A 27,209-nucleotide genomic window follows, 5' to 3' on the forward strand; every position below is an offset into this window, starting at 1 on the left:
GAGGTTTTTATAAATATTGAAAGTAAATTGTACAAAGGATTAAATCTGTACGCCTGTACTGTAATTATGGCTTCTGAAATGTTTCTAGTTGTTCGAATAAAGCTTTCAAATAAAGTTAAAATAAAGCTTTACATTTTGAATAGTAAGAAGAAAGACAAGGTGTGACAGAAAATACTGCCATGCAATATCCTTGCTTGGAAGGCTGTCGTTTATTTCAATGAAATGCAAAACTTGGAACCAGTAAGCAGACCTAAAATTACCATCTGATTCAGGACATGTGCACACTTGCCAAATTTGTTCTTAACACCATGTTATGTTAGTAAATCATAATAATTCTAAATTGACAGGCATGTACCCGCTATCAGCACATCACGCCCCCATTACTCTACAGAAGGACACACTTTTGCCCCCGGGGGTTTATCACAGAGAAAGTGGTGAAGTTCTTCTAAAAGAGACAGGCGTGGCCCGTAAATTAAACTAAAAAAAAAAAAATATTTAAAAAAAATATATTATTTATTTGCACAATTCAAACAATGAAAATCACAACAGAGACAAGAGACAAAAAAACAGCTGGGCTTATTTGAAGCCTCCACCTATATAATATATTAAAATTGTACAAAATGACAAACATAAAATGAAAAATGCATAAGATAGACAACAAAAGAAAAAAAGAAAGACAAATTATGTAATTATATTGCGTCTGTGTGAGTGTGTGTGTGCATGTGTAAGCGTGTGTGTGTGCATGTGTGAGTGTGTGTGTGTGCATGTCAAAGTAAGCATGGCTTGCGTTTGTTCAGGGATATTGGATTATACCCCTGTGGCATTAGAGGAAATAGAGACAATAATGTCCGAAATGGAAGTCCAAAACGGCAACCGGTCCCACGTGAGTGACGATGATAGAAAAAGAGGCTCGGGCTGCTATAACTAAGGCGGTGAATGTTGTGTCACCTGAGAGCTCAGGTAATCTTGAATGTGATGTGATAAAAGAAGAACAGAACATGAGTAAATATGGAAAAGGAGAAGGAGGAGCACATTGTCAGACGACAAACTGGCCTCACCTATTGGACAAACATCCATAAGTGGAAAACGTCCAAGAAATGAGGGCGAAGGTAACACCATCCAGGAAGGACATCATGCCTCAGGTGAGGTGGCAGGGGCGTGGTCAGGATCAGCTGCAGAGGGAGGTGTGGGAAGTGGCTCAGGGAACAGCGCAGGGAGGAGGCCTAATTGGCCTCAGCTTGATGAAATTATGTCTCTCCCTGATAAGCAGGAGGAGGAACGAAAGTGTGAGCCAGAGTCGTGAAACTGTGCGAGTTAGAGCCAGAGTCAAAGGCATTTGGCGTTCAATAAAGCATTTTGAGAACCTCTCATGCAGTTGTGTGCTTGTCATTGTGCGAGAGGAAACACCACGGGGGTAACGGGAGCATGTTACAACAGGTTATTTAATAGTTGTATGAGGGCTTTACCGACTCGTTTAAAGCTTTATCGACAATGCTGACATAAAAAATATAATGCTTTTTTCCATGTCTATATATTCTGTAATTTGCCGATAAAGACGAACATATGATTTGTAGACTACTATTGGTAGTGTATGGTTTCAGTGATGGCTTCTGACATTTCCACTAACTCCAGAGGGTTGTAAAGTCCAAAAGTCTAAAATGTATAGAAAAAAGATGTAATCGTTTACAAAATCCAAATATATTTTTATTTCATAAAATATTCTGCTTTAATCCATATTTTTTTACATCGAGCCTTTCAAAAATGAATGATGATGGGGATGATGGTATTCTAAAATATAACACTTCAATTCCAACCTTAGTCGAGGAATATTTCAAATTCAGATAAGAAAATTGGATGAATCCCGGATTTGTGTGTAAAACGTTTGTGAATGAGGCATTGTTTGCGGTCCTCCACCACACCGATTGATATATTTATGATTTGTTGATTATCAACAGGCTTTTTGCACGAGTCCTTTGATGTTCATCAGTCACACAGGGAGAAATGAATTGAAATAGATAGAGATGTTTACATTGTAACTCAGAGGTTTGGTATGGTTAAAGGTTCCTGAAAGTTAAACCATTACTCAAACTACTGCAGATGGAAGTACAGTTTGGTGAAGGGAAAGTGACTAAATCAAAAACTGCTGTTGCATCACAAAATAACACACCTGGGATTACTGATTGAGGATATTTTTACAGTCTGTATCGAAGGGTGGAAATCCTCCTACATAAAACAAGGCCAACAGGTCCAATAAATTTCCAGAAAACCTCCCACAAACTGTGGAAATTACGAGGATTTCAGGCAATACTTCCCACAGTGTATGTAAAGTCTGGTGTTGAGCAGATTACAAGCCAAAGGTGTGCAAAGGAGAATGGAATGCCCCCCCACCCAAACTCCCACCCCTACAAGGCAATTGGACAACCACCGACTCATGTGCGACGGGGCTGGCACACCTCGGAGACAGAAGGGGGAGCAAAGTACCTGGTTCTGGTTCTCATGGAGGCTTTATTGTGGCAAGACCAGTGCCAGCAGTGGAGGCGCCCGAGGCGTACAGAGTGGAAGAGTTACAGCAGGGGAGTGTGCCCCATTGAGCCTCGCCGAGGGAGAGAAACTGTGTGGAAGAGGAAGAGTTTGAATTCATAAGGCAAAGATCTTGCGAATGTCCTTCTGAAGATTCAAATGATCTGAAATTTACAGTAGCCTATATGTGTGTGTTTGTGTATAATGTATTGTTTATTACATAAATATTGTATTTCAAGGAAGGTCTAACCACTGGGAGGAGTCAAATTTGAAGATGATTACGAGAACGTATTTCCCTCTGCTCATTGCAGGAAACAAGCAGGCCGACTCTGAATTTAACTCGACAAACAAGAACCATATGCCTGTCTTTCCTCTCCCGTCATCCCCTTCCACCACCCTCTTTTCCATGAGAAACCTGTAAATACAAAGACCCAAAACACATGTGGTTAGTCATAAAGCTGCAAATGTGACCCCCCCCCCCCCCCCCTCGTTTTTCTTCTTCTCTCTGTTCTGCCCCCAGCCTCGACCTTCTCACCCAAGAAACAAACCCGCAAGAAGAAGGGAGAAAAAAATAAGGAACAGGAAAACAACAAAAAACAAGTACAAAGTATGTTGGAGGAGATCACAGAATTGGGAAACTAACTTAATTGCCTGTGTGTGAAAAGCAAAGCAGAAGAGGGACAAGCTGGCGACAGGGAGCCAGCCGAACAAAACAAAAGCTGCTGTGGGCTCCTGCAGATTGGGAAGCCATTTCCTCACAATGGTGGCCTCTTGTTGTGCCATCAGGAGGGGGGGGGGGGGGGGGCAAGCTGGCCCATCAGTAAGTGGCATTTGACAACACAAACAAGGAAGGACGGTGTTACGACAGTTTTCTAAGAGACTGCTGAATTGTGCGGTTGTCCATTATTTTGTTTGGAGGCTGCCATTCGGTGCCCGCAACTTTCTACCTTCTCATCCAACTTCGTCCCATCCCATCATCAAGGCAGATTAGCCTAATGTTTGTGCTCCAGGGTTCTTCTTGGGTGTTGGATGAAGATGGCTTGCAGCTGGGTTGTGTACAGCTCAATCTCTAACAGGTGCTGGGCTCTGTGGGTAAAGAGTAAACAATGGCGGCTAAGCCCTGAGCTTTGCCAGGCAGAGTGTCTTCAATGGGAAACAGTCAGGATTGAGGGCTCACACACCCACAACCCAGGTGGTTTTCTGATCTTCTTTAAGCACGTGTAAACTCTGGGGTGTAGTTTAATTTATTTTGGATGTGGAAAATGAAAAAAATGAAAGGAAGATTTAGACCATTTTAGCCACTAAATGATGATCTGGTTTCCATTTCGGAAAACAAACAAAACAAAAGACTCAGAAAAAAGAGTCAGAAGATGGTACCGTACTGGAATAACTACATAAAATACTGATTAACTTGTGTGTCTTTATATTGAGTGAATTGATATTCTTTTGTTCCCCCTTTTGTCTTTCCTCTTCACAGAACTCCAGTTCCGCGAGAGTCACATGACCGCGTCATATGACGGAGTCCACTTTTTATCCCTGTGGTGCCTGGGAGGCCTCCAAACCCAGAGTGGCCTCACCACATTTCCCACAGCCGTCTAGGGAAAGGACTGCGGACCTGAAGGTATGTGTGAGGCACAACACTGAAGCCTTATGGCTGTCTTAAGATAAAAGCAAAGAGAAATTCCCCAGTTTCTAAAAGAGAGCTCAATTCAATACAGTCTGTGGCAGCCACACCCAAGCAAGACACCATGTATAGATGACAATGTCTGGACGCTGCCGCAGGATCTTTGTTGTCCATGTTGGGGTTTGGAACATAAACTGCTCTTTTTTATCAGCTGGAGTTTTAATTTGTTACATATCATGTAGAACTTAAAATGTTCCTTTATGATGCTGAAACTGTCCAACTTATCGATACACGCTGGACATCTTAACCTGCTGAGCAAAATACAAACAGGGCCATTTGCAGCATCAGAACGTGTAGGTGTACATGTGCACAGCAAGAACAATACTGAAACAATCTCCTCTTCACCTTCTGCAACTTGGGCTGATTTAAGATAAACAGAAGTGATAATGTGACTTTAATACAACTTAATCACCCACACTGAACAAAAGAAAGCAAAACCACAACAAATCAGTTTCTAGCATCAACAATGCAACCATTATTTTTATGGATTTTTCTCTTTGTTGCCTGAACGAGAATTGTGTTCTGTATCCATCCCAGTTATTTATTTATTAAAATAGCTTTTGCACTACTGAAAGCAAAATAATATATTTAAAAGGAACTGCTTGGCTACACAAAAAAGCAACCAAAATCGCAGAAACAGCCTTTATCTGTAGTGAATTTTAGTTTTCCCACTTGCCTATGCCTCCAACTCATGACTGGACTTCAAGGGCTTCAGTGTGGAGCTGGTTTATTGGTCTCATCTGCCCCAGATATAACTTTATGACAGAAGTATGTTTAGCTTCAAAGCCTTTTCTGACCCCAAACTCCAAACCAGTTCTCTGTTTGCATACCAAGCTGGCCGCAATGTAATGTGGGCCAACGTGTTAACAAGACTCAAAGTTGCCATATCTTGACACATTAACGTACTTTGTGTGTATACAATGGCCCGAAGGGATTTTGGTCGAAGCATTCATGTGAAAAACCAAAACGCTTCAATCATCGTATTTTTAGAAATGCCGCTCCCAATATTCAGGATTGCAAAAAAAAAACAAAAAAAAAACAAGAGTCTGATGGATTCGAAATACACCACACGTCCTCCAAACTGAGGCCACAGGCGAAGCCTTTCGACGGACTGCATTCCGTTGGGTCACTGAGGAATGTGGACCGAGTCGCTTGCCACAACAAACTTGTGCTATCGGATCATTTGACTGTTTTGAAGTTCTAAACAATGGCGGTCCGAGCGGTGGTCGGCATAGACCAACTTTAGTACGCATGGTATGATTCTTTCTGTATTCCTCCGCTTGAGATCTGAGAAAGATACCGTCTTGCGGTGTTTACTGACGAAACAACAGTACTAAATGGAGCTGTGGTTCACCGATGTGTAAATATGGACCTTGCCAGCCAAATTGTTCCCCTTGTTGACAGTGGTTTAGGCCCAAATCACTATCTTGCCCAAAGAACACAGGCTTCCCTTGGGGGTGGTTTGAGACCTGACGGGGGTAGTTAGACAAAATAGATAATGCCTATCCACTGCTGACACGGAGTTGGCGGAGGGAAAGAGAAAGGGAACGAGATGGATGGATGCTCCCAAAATAAGTGAACAAAAGCTGTTCAAAATGAGTCTCCTTAGAAGAAAGCAGAGAAAGGCAGTTAGGTACTTTCTACCATCTCAGTTTGTGTCCATCAAGATTATCCAAAATGTTTAAAAAAAATCTGCTCATCATTTCATTCATTTTTTTATTTGCAAAGGAACGCATTAATTAACATTCAAATAAATGTAAAGATACCAGGGTCATCGGCAGGCCCTTTGCCCGATTCATTATTTAAGAGGGAAAGTTGACCTTGACCCCCAAATTCCCACAATGAGGCCATGTGATGACAACTGAGACCTTCTATCTGTTGATGAAGACTGGCAGATGCATTCATAGTGCCAGAACAAGCAGATAAGTAGCTTTCTTTTTGTAAAAATGTATCATCATGTGTTGTTTTAGTCTTGGCGCAGAATTTCATCTAAGGGCCGAAGGTGAATATTTTCTGAACAACAAATTTACAACAACACTTCTTGTTATCACCACAGACCAACAGTTTAGAGCAGCTTGTATCCATCCTGTTTATAGTTTTCTTTATTTCACCGGAAATGCTTATTTTTGTAGTTGCATGATTGCTAGTCACTACGTAAATTTACAATGTTTGCATCCCAAAAAATAAGTAGTTTTGATAGTTGATAGAAAGTGCCCCCTCTAGTTATAATTCATATCTTGTGCACGTAATCTCACAATGACAGTGAAAGGAGCAGAGTGATGTACTTTCTCAAAAAGCATGCATGCTAGTCAAGGTTATGTTGAATCTAGATATTCCCTCCAGATAACAGACACCAGCACAACACCCTCACACCCACATACACATCACCCGCAAAACAGAATGACAGAGAAACAAGATAGTTCAGGGAAGCTGGAGCGATGAGTAAAGATGACAACACAAGAGAAGGGGAGAGTGAGTGAGACAGACAGTCAGACTTCAGGAGAGAGAGACCGACCGACAGAGAAAGAGAGAGAGCGAGAGAGAAAGAGAGAGAGAGAGAGATCTCCAGCAGTGCCAGCCGAAAAGAGGATCAAGGTGATTTTGGATGAGTTTCAGAGGTAAGCTGTAGTTAAAGCCCCGAGCTTGGACTGTTCACACGTAGATGCCAAGCCCCACCGCACACACCACGAAACAGGAGACAATGCTCAGGTGTTTGGTGACAGGAGGGAGGACAGCATCCTCTGTTTAGGGTTCGGTTCGAGAATGCAAATGGCACGCCACATGCAGAATCCTTCCATCCCGTGGAGGAAATTATCATATCAGCTTTTTGTTTTTGCCTTTTTCAACAAGTGAATACTGAAACTACAAACTGACTCCTGTGCATAGCAACAGATGCTTTCCATTGCAAACATGTTCCTGTGAGTTGCCTTTGGTGACAACATTTTCCTATATGGAGAATGTAATGGTTGTATGTACGAAGAGACTGGGTATGCTTCCATTAGATTGGTATATATTAAACAACATTTTAATTTATCTTCAAGTACATTTATATGTGTGAGACATGAATAAAACGGGATGAAAACCTAATGAGACAATACATTAAACTCCAAGTCTTCTGCGCTTCCTTTTTCTCTGATTCTCCATGATACCATTACCGCAAATGTTAAACGATTAGCTACACATGAGGGGAACGATATGTCCCAGCAACTCACGCTGTGAGCCATATTTGTGTGGGCATTTACATGAATGCACATCGATAAGCCCGGGCTTGGTTAAGACGAGGCTGAGGTTTTGTCGGTGCATTCTGAAGACTGTTAACAAAGACCAACTTCGCAGTTAGGACCAAGCTTAGTAGAGACCAGTCTGTGCGACCCAAAAGTGAACAGAAACACAACTCTAAGTGAATGCTACCGCTGCTCTGGGTCTGCTGGATAAGTGAACAGGCAACTGCTTGCTAACATGCTCATGAGCAACTTTTCATTGTCACCGTTGCGGCTACAGCTCAATAGGCTGTTACGTTTTGATATAGCCTGCAGTCTATCATGTGATGTTCACACAGTGAGAACAAACATAAACATTACATATGAAACCAGCTCTTTCTCATTCCCAGAGCGCAAAAAACAGAGACTTGAGGAATGAACAAGAAAAGAGAGAAACATCATATAATGCTAATTTCACCCAAGCTACATGTGAAAATTAATTGGATTGTTCTCAAGGTGCCCAATAAGCCTCTATCCGATGTTAGGACCGAAAGAAGTTTGTATGACGCTTCTTTAGGAACATTTCCTGCATGTAAAGTATCTCAAAATCTGCACAGGCTGATAGTTTTGGTTTTGAGAATGACATACAACCTAATGTATTGCTCTTTGATGTCCTTCAGATGAGTTAACGTGCATTGATTGAAATCTTCTGGTCTTTAAACCTAAATGTTTCACACGGCGATAGCCTCGTAATCACGGCCAGCCGCCAATCGGGCCATTTGACCCATCTTCTGTCTGTTACTCGCCCTTCAGTCATTACAGGAAATGAAAGTGAACAATCCAACTATAGCTTCTCTTGCACTCTCTTTCTTTCTCTCTGCTCAACCCCTCTATCTGGCACTGGGTTCCAATGTTTATGCATTTACTGAGATTGCTGGCGGGATTGTCAGAAAAAAAGAAGGGTTTATATATTTTTTTTCCTCTTTCTTTTTTTCAGTGCAATCTCTTGCCTTCAGAAACCATTAATGCCCATTCAACATCAACATCAAGGCACAGCTTTGATGTCTATTCTGGCAACAGACCTCTTTCTTTCTCTGCTGCCTGCTGCTCTCGCTCTCTGTCTCTCTTCTTCTCTCTACCCCCGTTTATCCCTTCCTCTTCCTTGCGCTCACTCTTTACGGTTACTGTACAATCAAATAATTAAACGGATTGTCGACAAAATGATTTTACCTGGCAATTAAATATGCAAAGCGAATCGGCGAGCGGTGTACGAGAAGGCGATTAAAAAGGGGGCCCACTGCAAATCTACAAAGGCTTCACCAGCACAATAGGCAGCAGCCCCTGCCTGCCTTGCACACTAGCTTAGCCTGGGGAGTGACTGGTGCCTCTTTTATACCAGTCTCACACAGCCATGTTTACAATAGCCCAAACCATGCTATGCCAATTAAGACAATGCAAAGAGAAATGAATGCCACTGTTTGGAGCAAAGACATGGATGAAGGTAGCGGTGTATGGGACGTAAGGGCTGCACGGGGGAAGAAAAGTGTTCGCTGCCGATGAAAACAAAGTTACACCACAGAAGTGTTCAACATTGTTGAGGAGACCCAGTGAAAAAAATGGTGTGCTTCAAAGTCAAAAGTCATGTTTCCATGAAAGCAGGAACTTCAGAACCTGTGTATAACCTGCATCGCACTTCAACAAAGCACCTATTAGGACTGGAATGCCACAGAAAGGCTGAGAGAAGTCGGTGGGGGGGAGAGCCCGAGCTCCCGATGTGCAATAGAGGGAATGTGACAGTCAATGTCCATCTATCAACGCTACGGTGGGGGAAAATGCAAGCAATTTTCCTGTATAGGTTTCCCTTCAAAGCCGGAGCCCCAAGAGGCTGTAAAAATAGAGATGGCGGGAGGCGGAGAGGGTGGGGGGAGACGGGTGGAGGGTTACACCTGCCCCGTTCCACAGTTCAACAGAAACTAGCTGGTTCAGCCTGATTAAACCCTCCACATTGTCAAGTTAAAAGCATGGAGGAATTGATTTTAAGGTTTTGGGGAGTATGTAATGCATTGATCGTGTGTTGAAGTTTCACCACACTGAGCCTTTGATGAAAAGAGTCCGGGAAATTAACCTGCTATTTGTGGTGTTACAAATACAAACTGTTCAGGGATGTTTACAATTAATTTTTAAGGTGAAAAAGGAGGTGTATATGCTTGTGAAGGAAGAGAAAAACCTACAGTATCTCATAGATGAGACATTGGCGGCTTGTCTGTTCATCCTCCTCTTTTTTTTGCCTTTGTGCCAGGAACAGCTAACAGGGGAGAAAGAAATGAGAAAATCATTTTGTGGGAAGTGAAAGCTTGTCAGTAATGACTGCTGTTATCTTTGCTACGTGGCTACCTCTGCTTTTCGCCAATTGCAAGTCTCTTTTTATGTCAACAATTTAAAGTGAGCTGTACGAGTGAGTGAGTCTGCACCCAGCAGACAGTGCGGACTCCCCACCACTGAATGAATCGCCCCACCCGCACTGCTCAAATAAAGTCAGATAATTGAGGCAAACATGGCGAGGCCGTCTAATAGGGGCGCAGGGTGCTTCATTAATGTTTGTGTTGACTGTCAGAGATTATGCACTGGTCCTCATTGCTCTTTATTAGGAGCAATTAGCCGATGCCCCCATTTCCATGCTAAATGTCTCCCATTTGAATGCTGTAAACAGTGCTGAATACTGAAGGCGCACATTTAACCATTGAGGGACTGTAACGCATCAAAAGGTTGCAGGCTTTAAGTGATTATCTGATTACGCAATGAATTAACAACTTACATTCACAAATTTAAACTTCAAATATTTTCCCCTTTTTAAGGTTGTGTAAAATCTGACTGTGGGATGCGACCACAACACTTTCATGAATCATTTGGTTCGAATGAAGAATCACCTCTCCGCCTTCAATCTGCGTTGTGGTCTGATCAGAACACTGCAGTACTGTACCGCTCACATGTTATGTTCTTCATTACTGAGAAAGACGTGGAGGTTATACAGAAAGCACATAACTGTCGAGAAGAATTAATGTGAGTATTGAACAACAGGTTACTTACTGCCCTGCTTAGCAAAGTCTGTCATTTGCAATACATAGGCTATCACTGAAGCTTGGTGTGATTTTCACTATTCCATATTTCTTATACTTTAGCTGTTGTGTTGCATTTACAATTAAACAGTTGATATTGATGTTTTTGATTGTTTTTTATCAATTATTCCATTTGTTTCTATGGCTTTTACAGAATTATTTTCAGGACCCAAACCTGATGCCAGACTGCTTTAGTCTGGATACAATCAATTCTGCAAGTCTGGACGGCAAAAATAACCGACGAGATTTCTGAAATTCTGATCCAAACCACATTTTCATGGTATGAAATGGATTTCTACGGATGCGTCGCAGTCCAGCTCAAATCGGGTTTTGAAGTGTGGAAGTGCTCTGCAGAATCCCCGCCGCTACGAGCAGAGCGCTATGGAGGACAACGGTGAGGAACAACAGTTGGTGTGGCACATGTGACCGGGATGGCTGGAGGGTTGCAACAGATAGTAGAGATAAAGGAATGGTGCCCACTCAGATGCTCTTTGGGTGCACTCGGCCTGACAACATGGCCATTTGTTTATAGTATTTCATTGATGTTCTTTTTAATAATTGCATAATTTTGATTCTCATGCATAAAGTAAGCTACGACAACACCCTCCCTGCAGACACCTCATGACACCAATCATCTTGGCAGCATATAAGGATTATATGGTCACTTGCCAAATAAAAGAAGAATTATGACCATATGTGTAGGTTTTCATGCATTTTGCCATCAAAGCATTTCACATTCCCTTGTAACACCTGGAGGTTTAATACCTGGACCAATCATTCCCATCCCAAAAGGTTTGCATGCTATGAAAACGTTGGTCACTACTCCAGTAAATAGGACGAACCTTAGATACGAGTTGGCAACAGGAGATAAAGTCCTGCTCAACTGTGATTGGTTTAGCGCTAGCATAAAGCTAACGTTGTGCGAACAAGATTCAATGTCAAGAACATTGTGTGTTTAACAACATGATTGAGGTTCAGTGTATAAAATGTAAGTCAGCTGAATGTAATGTTATTAGTAGTGCGGTGAAAGCGATTCACAGGTTATTCTGGACCATCATGAAAGAAGCACATCCAGGCACAACAGCTTTCATTTGAAAAATATAAAACTTTAATAAAGGCTACATCTCTCAATAATTACAATAATTATAGGTCCATGTAAATCTTTAAATGAAACTCTTTATATAATGTATAATTTACAGTTTAGATATAATGAAACAAAAAAAGGCTGTGGTGTAAAAACAAAACAAAATAACATGATTACAGGATATTATTAAAAGCATAAAAATATCTTTTCAACATAAAACCCTTCTGAAAACCAAGGGATATATATTAAAACCCTGAAACAGGGTAGCACATGGTATGGCATCCATGTAGGCACAGGTGCTGTACTCATAAAACACCAGAGATACTGTGTGTGTACTGTTTGTGTATGTGTGTGTACTCTGTGTGTGTCACATGTCAGTATCCATACTTCAGAATGCATAATTACAATGTATACAGGAGCTCTGCTATACACGATGTTACTGTAACAACATTCATAGGATATTGGAGCAATTGAATTCTTCAATGTTCAGATGTTTTCTTCTTCTTTTTGTGTTTTTTGACACATTAGCTGACTTCCTTCGAGAAGCCATTCTCAGTGACCCAAACTTGTTCTCGTTAGCACAAGTTATTTTAGTGTGCGGGCTGTAAACACTGCCATTATTAGATGGTACAGCTTGTGCTCCAGGTCTCCTCTCTGTGTGTATCTGCAACTGTTTTACCCCCTGCCCTTGTGCAATGCCTGGTTTACAAACAAAGGCACAACAAAAAAGATTGAGCTCTGTCGCCGGACTGAAAGGACTGAAAGAGAGGGAGGGGGAGAACGAGGGAGAGGAAATACTAGTGTGACAAACATTACAAATTATCAGCAGCATATAAGACTGGGATTGACCATTAGAATTGAGGAGAGAGTGCCCCTTAGACAAGACCACTGCTAAGGTTGTTAGTTTGGATCAGACAGGGCTACAAGGCTATGGGAGGTGCTAGGCTAGTGTCACATCCTTTGTGTAAAGTAAAAACAGACAAAAACAAACACATAACAATATCACCACAGTATTCTCCCAACATTCAAAGCAGCTTGCCCATTGGCTGGAATAGGGAGGGTGGGAGGGGGGCGACAGGTTTTTAAAAACAGGGTAAAGAGTGGGTTGTTTTTTTTCAATAAATACTTAAAAACGTTCAACTCAAGACAAAAAGCATCTATATAAATAATACATGTATATATACATATATGCATGTATGTATATGCACATGTACAGACGTTTTTGTAACGATGTTGGAGCGTAGCGATAAGAGCAGGTTGGTGGCACTGTGTCTTCAGCACCTGCTAGTCCGTTGCACTTGGCGTAAACGCACCATCAGTCTCTCATCACATCACAACAAAACAGTCATCTATATCTTCAGTGGTTATATTCAAGAAGAGGCGGGGTCACCCCCCCACTGGCCTCCAATCATCTTCATCATCATCATCATCATCCTTGTATTGGTCTTTTAAAGTCTCTCGTGTCATTCCCTTGTGTTTCTAAGGCTGATTGGTTGATAAAGTCAGGGAGGGGCGGCACCTCCTCTGGGTTCCACATACTTCATTGGCTCGTCTTCCTTCAAACACTCCTCTTGTGCTGGATATATTAACTCTGTTTAGCTTAATATTAAGAAATAGAAGAAGAAAAAAAAGGAGTATTTTTTGTTAATTACAGAGAGTCTCTTGCTCAATTCTTTTAGGGACAGTTTAGCTTTTGGTTGGGCGAGGAAGAGCGTTGGCTGGTTGGCAACAAAGTGGCTTCTAGTCCATCCTCTCCACCTTGCCCAGGACTTTGCACTCATACATGGGCAACACACTGGCGTCCTCCCACACCTCCTCGAACACGGCACCGCACTCAAACTCATCACTGGCTTTCTTGAAGTAGTACCTGAAAAACAAAGAGAGAGGCCATGAGAAACTGTTGAGGCGAAAGTGAAAAAAAAACAAACTCAAATTGAACTCAAATGAAAACTGACAGTGGCAGCAGGAGTGCATCTGATGCATTTCATCGTGTTTTAAACCGCTTTGAGGCACCTACACAACTACTTCCATTTACATGCTCACGCACAACTCCCTTTAGTCCAAATCAAACACAAACAAACACACTCTGAGAGCCAGAAATGGATCCTGCGCAAAATAACTTAGTCACAACCTTCAATGCCATCCTTGCACACTTCAAAGGCAGAGCCTGACTCCACATCACACCGCTGCACAAACAGAGCTGAACCCTCCGTTTAAACACTCCCTGTGATAATTCCAGCTGCTGGAAACAGCCCGTTTGTGTGTTCATCCATGTGCGCTTGTCTCCTCATCCACTGCTGACCATTCTACAGATACCTATCTGTCGTGCAAGGTCTTATTAAAGTTGAAGCGTTAATTAGAGGCTGTCTTTACCGCCCCTCCTCTCTCTCTTCAGCATTGACCCCATCCCGTTCTGTGTCTCTGTGGCTTCTAATTGGGCTGGCTGTCAAATGAAGAGCCTTTCTGTCACACAGGTTGGCATTTCAGGTGCCTGAGAGTCTGCCTGTGACTGCAAGAACACAGTCCGCTGCTTGCACATAAACACACCCTATGTTTCTCTCTTATCCACACTCGCCATCACAGACACACACACTTCGGGCAGCTTTCCGATCACCAGCGGAGAACAGAGGGAAAAAGAGGGAGCGGGAAGGTAAGAAAGCGGGGGGAATCGGAGCGCAGGCCTTCTCTGGCTCGATGAGTGGGTGTGATAGGTTGGATGTGGGCCGAGCCTGAGGGGCTTTACACTGGGAGGGGGGTGACCGCTCAGACAGTCTCCTAGAGGTCGCAGGTCACATAGCTAGCCCACTCTTCTTCTTCTCTCAAGCAGAGATAACTCCCAGGGTTAGCTTGGTCCCAGTGACTGTGAAGTCTCCTGGAGCTCCTAATGATTTCTCCTCTCTACTTTCAACCCAGCAAAAGATCAGCGGGAGGGGATTTAATGATAAGCTTTGTAATGGAAAAATGCCTCATTTTGCCCAAGTGTGCCTGCGTTCAGAATACAAAAAAAAAAAAAGAAAAGAAAAAGGGGAGAATATAAAAGCTGTTTTATGAGCAATCGCTCAGCTTAGAGTCATTCAGACAACACATGCAAGGAGGGGCGTACAAAAACGTACACATACAGTTTTATTTGCCATGTTGATTGTGATTTCACACAAATGAAGGAGGTTGCATTCCCACAGCTGCAAGACTTTCTACTCAAGTGTGCAGCAATGTGACAGAAGGGTGATGTCTTTGTTTTATGATACGGCATTTCAGCAAAGCTTCTACAACAGAGAAAAGCTTTGGATTTAGCCTTTTCATCTTCATTAAATAAATGCATTACCCTTCTCAGTTTAATTGGCTGGATTTTTGTAGCATTCTCAGAAGAGAATGCTACATTTTAACTCACAAATAGTTCAAAGTCATCACTTTGTTTCAGAGAGTGAGACAGAGAGTGACAGAAGGAGTCTTACTATTGGAACATGTTTTATGTGGCAGGATTTTTCTCTCTTTGCAACATCTGGCACTAATATTGTCTGGCAGAGTTGCAGCGTACTGTTCTCAACTGTACTGCTGCCATGTCCAAATTAACCAACTCCACACATTCTGCTGCCATTGAAGCCAGACGCTTCATCCCCACCTCCCTCTTCTCATTCGCTTGCCGAAGAGTTATGGGATAGCAGCAGTGCAATGACTTGTTTGCAGGCCTTCTCTCTTGCCTAACAAGCAGATGTGGCTGTAACCTTATGCTGATGTCATGGGTAGACAGGCGTTGTGTCTTTTCAGGGGCATACAACCTATGCAGTACTGGAACCGTCACTAAAAAAGCCTGCAAGTCCTGAATTAAATGCTATGTTGTGTTTTAAATCACTTACTAAGTCCTTACTTTGCTTATGAATTCCCCCTCATCTTCTGGCATTAACAGGAGGTATTTTTGCTTTGTTAACTGCAATCAGTCATTAACAGAAGATGGTGCTTGCGGCATTTGATTTTAATGCCTGATGCAATAGTGTGGAGGAGGAATTTAAAGGCCTCGCAATGGTCTTTGTACACAAAATAAAATGTCCCGGTCTTCAAAGCCATATTTATTAAGGCTGCCTTACCGTGGAAATCAGTACCAGATGTGGGAAAAAAATTGCTCCAAACCCCCTCCTCTCCCCCTCTCTTTGTAAGCGCTGAATATAGCGGATCAGCCCAGTTTCTTTTCAACTATCAGGCTCCAGTATTTCACACTTGGCAGACAAGCAAATACAAGTAAAATAACAAATGCACATAAATATGCAGATAAGTCATCCTGCTTCACCACCACCCTCATTCATACAGGTGTGAGTACACATCCACCCGAGTATGAGCCAGTACTGTGATTTGTGTGCCGTCATTGATTGATAATTACCGGTAGTTGCCTTTCTTGCTAAGCTGTTCCTTGAAATGTCCCAGGGTGAGGCAGTGGGTCTTCATCATGCTGCGATAAGGAATCTCCTCACCGCAGAAGAAATAGGTGACCATTAGCTCTTTAGACCTGAAAATGCAAACGGAAAACTGGTTTTAAACAGCTGCACTTGAAGGAATCAGATTGTTGAATGTAGACAAAGAATCATTGGAGTATAATTAATTAAGGACGCCAACAGACAGCTGGCTCACCCAAGGGGTCAAACAATTAAAACCAAAAGAGGCCTCACTGTCAGGTGGCTGTAGCTTATCATCAAACACTCAACCCATTCACCAACCAATGTACAAAGGGGCCAGATAAATGTGAGTTACCAGGGGCTACTTAACACATCTTTGTTGGGTTCCAGTGGTGAGTGAGTGTGTGAGTGAGTGTGTGGGTGTGTGTGTGTGTGTGAGGGTGGGGGGGGTCTGTGGGTGTGTGTGTGTTGGGAGACGGGTGGGTAGTTAGAAATCCATATTAAAGCATGTTTAATCTTAAATGATTAAAAAGCAGAAGAAGAGGAGTTCAAAGACATAGCTATGCTGACTCACAACATCTCTCTTTAAAAAGGGAGAGCAAGAAAATCTGTGAGGAAGAGGGTGAAAACACCAGCTCAGAGAGAAAGAGGAAAACCTCAAAAGTGTTTAAGTGCATTAGAAATAAAATGTGGAAAGCTAAATAGCTAGAAAGCGATTGAGAAAGAAATTAAGAAAAGTTAAGGTATAAAAAAGACCCCTACTCGTCTGCTTGTGGTCCGGGGCTTGCTAGCGGGCTACCTCCAGTGGGGAAGGCTGCTGCTGGATGGCTCCTGTCTTTTTGAAGGCTGCTGGCTCCTGTTGAATGCCTGTAAAAAAAAAAAAAGCAGGAATTATTGACAAATGAATAATTACCTCAATGTGAAGGGAAACCACAGGACTGGACTATGCAAAACAGTTTATTATAAATGTGGTTAATAAAATTTGAAAGATGAAGAATATGTTGGCAGTTTTGGTTTTATGTGTAAATCTGTGTGTACCTTTGTTTCGGTGGCTTGGAGACTTCTTCGAGTCTGCGGCAGGCCTCCTCAAGCTGTGCCAGGGTGTTGGGTGGGGGTAAGGGTGGCATGGCCGGGTCCTGGATAAACGGGTGGCCGGGGTGGTGGCCGCGGAGGTGAGCCCCACTGCCAATGCCGCCTCCACCCCAAGAGGAGGGAGTCCGATCGGGCAGAGTCTTGGAGTCAAGGTTGGACTTTTTTAGGGCTTGAGTGCTGTTAGGAAAGAAATTGTCAACATGAGCTGGGAACTCGAGACACAAATGATGATGTGGCGACTCGTGACCGAAACTTACCTGTGTGGCTTGTGCTTGCCCTGCCTCTCACTCTCAAGGATCCACTGCCAAACATTCTGAGAGCGGTCGGTGGCATCTAAGGGAAGACGTGGCGAAGACACGCCCTCGTCGATGGCTTTGACTGGTCGTTTGGACAAAGTGCTGCAGCGACTGGAGGAAGAAGAAGACATTAGGACCATTTTAAAAATATATGGTACTAGGGGCTGATGTACAAAGTTAACGAGTCTCAGCAGAGTTTAGAAGTTACACTCACGCAGGAGTGAAGTCGGAATAATTGGCGCCCCCTGGAGGGCAGAGGCACTGCACGCGCTGAGCCGCCTCGGCCTCAATCTGCTCCTTGGTCTTGAGGCCAGCATGGTGGTGGTGAATGTAGTGGTGGTGGATGTGCTTCGTGGACTGCTTGCCTGTCAACAGAACCTTGGCGGCCCCGGGATAAGCACCAAAAAAGGGCCCGTGGCCAGAGGACACCAAAGCATTTGTCCGATCTGGGGAGCGTGAGCGCGGGGAGTGCCGAAGCACACCTGGTGACTGGCAGCCAGGTGTCTTCAGGACACGGGATAGGTGCTCGTCCAGTATAGCCTGGGGGTCTTCCTCGCATTGGCTGCCAGATGGGAGGAGAGGGTGATGGAGGGAGGTGCTGCTGGTGAGGTCAACGCTCTCCTCCCTTTCCTCCTCCTAGACAGGCAAAGAAAAGAGTAAAAAAGTTATGCCAATTGAGAAAAATTGCAATTGGGAAAGGCAGCAAGCAGAGGAATTTATGTCTCAACTTACACCAACTTATATCTATCGTCCTGTGAAGTCAGTGAGAGCAAACGTGGGATAACTTGATTTGAGTTTCCTTTTTGCCGCACTGTTATCTTCGCTAACAGGCTTTGGGTGCGCTTCATCTATAATGCAGAGTGTGCCTGTGCTGCACAAAGAGACTGGCACTACACATACTCAGCAAACGTGCCACTGGAGAGTATCTAAGTGCTAACTATTTGAAGGAGCTTCAAGTGTGTCTAGAAACATAAGTTTGAAAGTTCCTCCAGATGAAGGAGTGGAGGGCTGAGAGGAAAAGGGAAGAAGTCGCTAAACCAAGACAGACTTTCAAATCCCTTGGTCCTTCTCCTGTTCTTCGACATACTGAAGCTGGCATAAAGGCTTTTGTAGTGCAATATGGAACCATCGTACAGAGTTAACTTGAATACAAGTTCAAATTTCTAAGCGGGAGCCATGCTTAATATTGGTGGAAGTGTCAGGTTGTTGAGAACAGGTTTGTGTGCGCTCGTACCTCCTGGATCTGCTGCAGCCTCTCCTCCAACGAGCTCATGGTGTCCTGCTCTCGCTTCAGCTTCTCCAGCCGCAATATGAGCTGGGCAGCAAAGGCTGAAGGCTCAACGGGGGTCATCTCCTTAGGTAGCCGATGTGTCCTCTGCAGAATAAACAACACAGGGGGAAGGACAATTTAATGTGTGTATGCATACACGTGTAACCGCATAGTGTTTTTGGACAGATGCAATATGTTGCACTAATCCACCATCCTAGCTCATTCCAAAAAGCCTGCTACTGTTCCAACAGGCCTAATCCAGATGCCCTTGCCCTCGAGCTAACCTGAACCTTCTCTACCGCCCATACCTCCCCAGATCTTCTCATACCCAGTGCCCTTGGCAGTGCCAGGCTGGTGGGTGAGGAGGAGAGAAGGGTGTAGCGATGGCAGGGTAGCAGTTGGTCTCGCTCGGAGGGGAGGCCCCCTGCCTGCACCCTCTGTAGCCCAACCAAGCCATCAGCTAGGCAGCCTCTGAAGTCAGCGAACTTCAAAGGGCCCTTGTCAAACATCAAACGCACACTAGGGGTGGGAGGGACACGCAGCTTTAAATCTCCGAATAAAAGCCAGATATCGACAGAGAAGAGAGGAGGAGAGGAGAGGGGAATAAAAAAGGGAGAGGGGGACAAAATTAACAGCATGAAAAAAAGGGAGAGGATTGAGATGTGCATTAGTGAAGTTGCAATGGTGGCAGAGAGAGAAAGAGAAAGAGAGAGAGAGAGAGAAGAAGAAGGGAAAAGAGGGAGAAGAGGGAGAGAGGATAGAGGAGTCAAATACTGGGAAGATCTGAGGGGAAGTAGTAATTTATTTCCCGGCTGCATGCAGGGCAGCTCAGAGGTACTCTAGTCACAATATCCTCCTTTTTCTTTAACTATATGCACCGGCTTCTCTCTCTCTCTCCTTTTCTTACTTTTTTGTTATTTGGCACACTGGCTTTCTTGATTTTGACTCTTTTTTTGTTGTTCCTCTCATCTCTTTGTAGACACGATGAAGGGAAGAAGAAGAAAGGCAAGCAGAGCTGCTGGCAAAGGAGCGTCAGCCCTGCACGGGGCCCCCGCTGCCTGGGGCTGGTGCATCATGGGAGACAGAGCCATCTCCAAATCAGGAGGGAGACATTAAAGGAGTGCAAGTGGGAAAGGAAAAGAGAGAGAGATTGAGAGAGAAAAGAAAGAGAGAAAGAGAGAAAAATGGCAGAACAGACTCTTCCAATTGCAAGCACACAATACACAATATACTTCCATATACACATACCTGTGTTTATCTTTTTTTGCCTTAAACAGACCCGCCTCCTAACCTGTGTTAATCTGTTGTAACCTAGTTATTTAAACCTTCCCACAACAGTTTCAGCAGGTCAACAAAATCCTGAATTCAGAGCACATACGCCGTATGACCTAAATACTAATGGGACCAGATATCGGGGTGGGAGTAGACGAAAGTGTAATTGAATGGTGATTCCTATTCATCTGATAGGATGTAAACTGTAGTTTCAGTCAGTTCAAAGAGTAATCTTAATGTTAAATATAGTATTTACCATTAACACTGTATCAATTATTGCCTCTGCTATAACCACAGCTATCATGGACGCATAAAACACATGAAGCTATGACGCTCAGCAACATACTACAGTAACTGAGACGGAATACAAAGACGACAACGCAAGTTTAAATTTACAGCCCTACAGAAGTTTCTGGGAAAGGGGGAGAAGGGGGTTTGAAACAGCAGCAGAAGAAGTGAAGTGGTATGCAAATCCTGCCTTTCATTTACCCTGGCTTTTATATGAAAATGAGCTGGGGAATGAAATATAGTATTCTGTCACAACATGAGCTCTGAAAAAAATAAAATAAAGCACAACTCCCTGAGGGAATCAGGACCCAGTTGTCTGTCAGTGTGTAAAAGTTTGAGCTTAGCAGTTAGCAAAAAAGGAAACACTGAGACAGGAAGTAGAACTTAAGGAAGTAGGACTTACAGGAAAGTGGGGTAGCGTTATTTGGCCATTGATCTTGACACTGCGAATGATCTCTCGCTGGAGTTGCTTCTTCGTGCCCAGCTTATATGGAGGGATTCCATCTCTGTTAAAAAAACAAAAAGATATTACATGTTAAAATTAAAATATAAAAGACAGCAGACGACCACTCAAATGCCTTCTATTTACAATTCATCTTGTGTTTTTTTAGTTTTCATAATTTACCGCAACTCATCATGCAGGCCACAATACCGCCACACCAACTGTTGGTGGATTAGCACCATTAGCCAATCTTTGTGGAGAAAGAGCCCTTAGGAGACAGTTCATCATTGAAGTGACCGACACAACACCACTCAATAACCACCCACTAGGCACATTACATCTAAATCAAAAGGCCATGAAGCCCTTGAAGCCAAGGCAACAAAAACACACATAACAAAACACACCAGAACAATGGTAGAGATATGTTAAACATCCCACTGTGGACTTCAAAAGAAGAGCCTCACCGATAAGATTACATCGGTCCTTGTCAACTCTGACACTGGTTGATTAAAAATCAGACAAATTAGCGCTAAATTCAGTAGGCGATTAGAATTGGAAACTACAACAGCCGAGTGAATGCTGCTCAAGTTCTCACAGCTTTGTAGCTCTGATAAATTAATATAAAAATAGAGATTTAGCTCGGAATTCAAATAGTCTCTGGACAATTTAGCATTTATTCTCCATTTTTCATTCTGTGTCTGCTAGCTTTTCCAGTCAGCTGCCACTTAAGCTGGGCCAATTATCTTGGCCGTTTTGGCTGCTTAGAAGTGTCTGACCTAGCCCAAACGTTACTTTTTCTGCTGCCTCTTTGAAATCTCACACTCATGCACATATGCACCCACTGCCATCTTCGTTTGGCAAGCACTGTGCTGTGAGCCTCTGATCTCAGCAACATCAAAAGGCTGGTTTGTAAGATAAGGTAATGTTTGAAGTTGGTGCAGCAGCATTCCCCAGCGTCCAAGTAAATCCATAAATAAGATATAAGCAAAAAGAGAAAAAAATCACCCCCCAACCCTTCTTCCACCCCCCTTCCCAAATCCTCCTGTTCTTGTTCTTTATCTGGGAAATGAGATTCAAATTTGCACTGTGCCTTTTAACCACTGTAAAAGGACACACTAATCAAAGTGTTCCCTCGAATGAGAGAGGACAAAGCAGCATTGTATTATTAAAATCAGTTTGAGATGCGGAGAAACGAGAGCTGGGGACAAGGGCAGGAGAGATCGCTGTGCCAAAGACCTTGGTGGGAACTATTAAAAGAATATGAATTTGACACATGACGCTGTTCAAGAGTGAATCTATTTTTCTTTTGTATTCCTCTAAACAAGTTCTGCATTTCAGAGTGACATCGTCGGGAAGAATCAGATACTGGCGCCAAGCTGCTGATATCACCCGTGTTGCAGCAAGCTTCTTGTAGGTGGGGGTCTACTCCCAAAATCAATGCTCCACAAACTGTCCCCTCGGGATTACAAGCCATCATCCCTCAAGGGGCAGGAAGAAACACAGGAAACTCTTCAAAAGTAAAACTCAACAGCCCAGAGGAACTTGAGCGCTAACAAGAACCCCAAACCTCGCGGCAAAACCTTCCAAAGCTCACAACTTCCCGACCACTAACTACGTTTTTATCAATCCAAACTGTCTCCACCCTGGCGAACCATGTGACGACTGGGTGCTTTGTCCAGGTTGGGAAAGAGAAAACAGCCGTGGGCTCTTTCATGGTTTCATGGGCCCTTACTTTATGGGGATCTCCTATTCAGTTGTGCAAGTCATTTTCAAAGCAGCCAGCCACCCTCTTATCCCCCTAAGCTCCCCTCACCTAACAATAGGCTGAAAGCGATTCAGTTAAGCCTTTTATACTCCATGCACTTTATTTTCTCACTCCCTTGCACTTCGAGCCCAACCACTCCTGCTATTGGCTCCGATGGGTGGAGGAAAGAGGCTGTGGAAGGGTGAGGTGATATTTTTTGGGGGTGCCCTAGTCTGGCCACGGGGAGTTCCTCATGCCTTGTCCCAAGGTCTAGAAATGAGTAACCCCTGTGAAAGCCTCACAGACACATGATCTCAGCACGCCGCAGAGGCCAGTGGCAGGAAACCGACCCACCATGTGAGTAAGCCTCCTTTCATTTGGTGCCAACATTTTTCAATGAGTTTGTCTTGAGGCCCGAATGGCCATTTCCCTCCCCCTCTCCTCCAGCTCTTCAAAGGGAAAAAGCGATTAGATAATATGAAAAAAACAAGTCTGTTGTGGCAGAAGGGTGGGTGGGATAGATACATTTCAACTTTGAGGAAAATGAGGCAACGCCCCCACCCACATCAAGACGTTTTCCTTTTTTTTCACCCTTCTCTCCAGCCTGCAACACATCAGAATAAACTTCAAAAGGTCCTCAGACATAATGACTTTCCCAGAGTTGTCTCCCTGAAGGCCACAGTAACAACTACACATTAATAGAATTACCTGGAGTCAACCATATAGGATAATTAAAATACATTACGGACCATTATTTCCCAACAGTGCAGTCCCCTGGCCTCAGAAATTGCTGACTTTGTTAGACAACAAGGCCAAATAGTTTTCTTCACACCCCTAGACTTTTTCCTGAAAAGGTGTTGACTGAACTTTGGTCCAGGCATGTTCAGATGCTATTAAAATAATCAAATTCAGAACTTTGGCCTGGGTCAACTGAATGGGAATAAGACCTTTAAAGTTGTTACATGAGTTGAAATAAAACTGAGCAATTATTTTTTTTTAATTTCAATAAGAACAACAAAAACACTTACACACTACTGTCCGTCATGGACATGGAATCGTCTGTCATAGCATCACTGGAGATCTCGCTGTCATTGGCACTGGTGGCGGGGGCAAAAATGTAGCCGGAGTTGACAAAGTAGGGGCTGGCTGGGTCTCCTCGACGGTGTGACCTGCGAAAGACACATCAATAAATGTGTTTTAATGTGATGTCCCCTTAGGCGGTAATGTGCAATGAAGACAGTGGAGGGATTTGACAGCTGGATAAAGTTTATTTGCTTTGTGTTTCCTGTTTCTGTTATTCATTTCATCAAACTTAAAAGTACAATATGACAGCTTGGAGCTGTTTTGTTAAAGTTTTCTTTAGATTTCTGTAATTAAAGTCACTTTTGTGTAACTTTTGGGGCCATAGGTATGTGACAACAATATTAGAGATGGAGGTATGGGTTCTCTTTTTAGTTTGACTCTCTTTCATGTCCCTCCTCCCTCACAGACAGGGGTTGTATATTTGGGGGGGTGGAGGCGTGGAGGTTGGAGTAGCTGAAGTGAGCAGCTTGCCTGTGTATGAATGAACAACAGCATTTCCCTTCTTCTTTTCTTGTGCTATCTCCACACCCTTTTGTTTGGGCCAGGCCCATACTGATGCACTTTTCCCCATTCTCAAAACTCCACTCTCTCTTTCCTTGGAGTGTTTTCTCCTCCAAACTCGCTTACTTCTATCTCTCCCTTTCTCTATCATCCAGTCTGGGGCCCCTCCTTTACCCTGCTTTCCTTTCTAAAGTCTCTCTCTCTCTGTCTTTCTACTCTCTCCTGCTGTGTTGCATTCCTGTTTCAGTAGTGAAGGGGGTGGACAAGGAAGAGGGAGGGAAGAAGAGGAAGGGGGAACTTGAGCTTTAGAGAGGGAGGGAGAGAGGGAAAGGGGGAAGGAGGGCCCCTTTCTTTATGAGAATGCCTTCTGCCGGGAGTGCTGAGAGGAGAACCCCAGCATGACTAAAGCCGTAGGCCCCAAGCACAAACCTGACCTTTGGAAGGTCCGCGCAAAGAGTCAGGTATTTAGCACAGCTGGGCTCTCTGTACCCCCCCACTCCCTGCTCTCTTTCTCCATCTCTTTTTTCCCTTTCATGATCCCCCCTTCCTGTCTTTCCCCCTTCCCCTCCTCTTGTCTCTCCTTGTCTCTCTCTAAAGCATGCTTAGTCTCTGTGAGACAGATTTTCTTTTTTCTTTTAAAAGCAAAGATAAAAGTGCTGGATTGAATGAGAAAATGAGGAAGAAAAACACAGACACACGCACACACAATCTATGGCAAAGTGGGGATTGGTGGTTGAAGCTGCGGAACCGAGATGAGGATGTTTTGTTGTTGTGTTTTTCTATCACTTTGGAGTTGAGCTTTGGAGGGTTTTTTTTAAAAGAGAGGAAAAAAGGAATCTGTGCAGTGGCAAAATTAGTTCCACATGTTTGAGATGGAAATTGGTTGACCCAAAGAGATGGTGAGGGGCAAGGGGAAAAGGGGGAGAGTACGAGTGACGGATAGGAGAAAGAGGGGGCTCTCTCCCTCCCAATTTTCTTTTAGTAAAAAACAAGAATGCGGGGGATCACACCAGGAAACCAGGAGATGCTCCTATGTCAACAAACCTTGTGCTTATTGGTTCCTAACTCAACATGGGCCCTTTGAAGAAAATGAGTAACTGTGCTATGATGTTATCTGACATCTGCTCACATGAAAGATACAATTATCAAGGGAGTGTTTAAGTTGCGTTATTAGACTTAGTCAATTCAGGGTTTTTTTTGACTCATGGGAAAAACATTTTAATTTCCAGTTCCACTAACTCTTTAGTGTAAACTTGAGAAGGAAAGTATGGATTATCTATGACCTGCCCTTTTCTAGCCAACCAAAGTAACAACACATTGTTTAACTCCTAAGTAACAACTGCGTCCAGATGTGCGGTCAAAGTAATTGAGTGAAAAACTTTTTAAGTACCCTTTGATGCAAGCTTGTGCATAAAATCCAATTTCTGAAAATGTTCTTGGCTTGACAAGGTTTCAGCTGTTGGACAATATGTGGGACGAGCTCTCTAGAAACAGTTCTGCTTTCATCTCTGACCAAGAGAACAAAAAAAGAACTACAACTAGAGAACTAAATTATCTTCATTCTGTAGCTATTGGCATTTATTTAGGTCAAATATATTTTGTGATAGTATACAATAAGTATATGGCTTTGTAGTCAAATAAAGCAGCATAACTTTACAATAGCATCAAACTGTTTCATGTAGCTGGAACAGACATGAGGCTTGATGTCTGAATTTGTGCCTGAACCGGAGGAAGGGTTTCAAAGCACAGGAAACTTGGGCAAGCCAGCAGAGGGCTGCCTGCAAGACACCATTTACTTAAAAGGAAGGCTCAGATCCATTGATGTTTTTTTACCCACCCCGCCCCTCCACCCCTCCAACCCCTTGACTAACTGCAAGGCAGGAGGGCACCAAATATACAGACATGTTCCTCTGAGACGCTTTGATCAAGTGCCTTTATATCTCTCTCTTACGCATTTGTGAAAAGTGCTAACTGCCACATATCCACTGTAGTTTACTTAATGAAGGAATCACAAGGAAAAAGGCTGCTAAAAAACACAGACGCTCGCTAAAATGTAATAACATAGGCATGCATGCTGTCACTGAACACTGCTCTTACCTGCAACTATTCTCCAGCACTTCAGCTGCTGTCCGGATGGTAGCAGTAGCCCTCAAGGTTTTCGCAGACAGTCCAACCACAGACCCTAACGTTTTTACCTTCAGGTCATTACAACTCCACTCCTCTTCCTCTATGAGAGGAGGAAGGTATCCGCACATCAGCTTTAGGCTGCCGAGACTGCCGTGGTTCATGTACGCCGCGTTTTCGCAGCCCGTGCGCACGTATTCGAGGTATATGTCAGAGGTCAGAAACATCTGGTATGCGTTCTCTTCCATCTTGGACTGAATTTCCGTCTGTGCCTGGTCAAACATTGCAGAGTCGATTTGTTGTTTCTTAATACTATCCTTTATGAAGGTCTTGGTGGCGGGTTTCAGCTGCTTGGCGACAATGCTGTTGTTCTCGATGTACCGCTTGAAAATAACTTTGGCAACTCGCAACGTTTTGGTATCCTTTAAGTCCATTTGCCTGAAGCCGTTGCAGGCGAACCAAAAGTCCAAAGTGTCCACGCAATTCTCCCGCTCCAAAAAGGTCCTAAAAAGGTGAGCGCCGTCTTGGTCACCCAGGAGAAAATGCAGAGACTTTGTCCACCGGACTAGGGGCGAGTCCGGAGACGCGCTGCCCTCTGGCTCCCCGAGTCCATCCTCGTTCCTCCGCGGTGTGGAGCCGGGAGGCGCGGCGACGGGGCTATCTTTAACCTTGCTTTGGGCTCTCATTTTGGCAGATCTGCTGGGGTTGTAGCATGACGCCTCTCCCTCCTCCCCCGGTACCGGAGGACGAGGAGCATCTTCTCGGAAGCTACTGCTGATGTGCTCCGTAAGCGCCCTGCTCATGGCTCCAGCTCCGGTTGCCGTGTGAGAGTGCCGTCGTGCCTCCACTGAGCTCCAGCCTAATCCTCCTCACTCTCTAAAAGCAGCGGGGGATCTTCTCAGCTCCTCTTCAGTCTGAAACACAAAGTATTGATCTAATCAAAGCCAGATCCTGCTGAACTTCAAAGAAAGACATCAAGTAAACAGTCCCTTTCAAAACCCCTCGCCGAGTTCACAGAGAAAGGAAATATGAAAGGCTCTTTTCGTTTCATTTGTCTATTTATAAACTAAACGAGAGATCAACCTACATTCTCAACGTGCACATCAAA

General features: G+C 43.7%; 2 protein-coding genes across 8 annotated transcripts in view; both read right to left on the bottom strand.

Moving 5' to 3' along the window:
• ccdc40 (coiled-coil domain 40 molecular ruler complex subunit) overlaps positions 1-27,209 on the bottom strand; it is a 313,416-nt gene that overhangs the window by 78,302 nt on the left and 207,905 nt on the right. The gene's annotated exons all lie outside the window — the stretch shown is intronic.
• Positions 12,663-27,209, bottom strand: part of LOC137793007 (axin-2-like) — a 71,860-nt gene continuing 57,313 nt past the window's right edge. For all 7 annotated transcript variants that reach the window (XM_068588891.1, XM_068588890.1, XM_068588892.1 and 4 more), the window contains 10 exons: positions 26,075-27,015; positions 23,422-23,562; positions 20,611-20,713; positions 18,612-18,752; positions 17,592-18,013; positions 17,339-17,488; positions 17,028-17,258; positions 16,752-16,856; positions 15,977-16,102; positions 12,663-13,471 (listed from right to left, as the gene is read on the bottom strand). In XM_068588891.1, the coding sequence (XP_068444992.1) occupies positions 13,345-13,471; positions 15,977-16,102; positions 16,752-16,856; positions 17,028-17,258; positions 17,339-17,488; positions 17,592-18,013; positions 18,612-18,752; positions 20,611-20,713; positions 23,422-23,562; positions 26,075-26,904 (2,376 nt within the window). In that variant the 5' untranslated portion in view covers positions 26,905-27,015 and the 3' untranslated portion in view covers positions 12,663-13,344. The remainder of the gene's footprint in view (positions 13,472-15,976; positions 16,103-16,751; positions 16,857-17,027; positions 17,259-17,338; positions 17,489-17,591; positions 18,014-18,611; positions 18,753-20,610; positions 20,714-23,421; positions 23,563-26,074; positions 27,016-27,209) is intronic.

The sequence above is a fragment of the Clinocottus analis genome, unplaced genomic scaffold, assembly GCF_023055335.1.
Source record: "Clinocottus analis isolate CAN_PGR_092001 unplaced genomic scaffold, fCliAna1.0.p SCAF_22, whole genome shotgun sequence".
Classification (NCBI taxonomy): Eukaryota; Metazoa; Chordata; class Actinopteri; order Perciformes; family Cottidae; genus Clinocottus; species Clinocottus analis.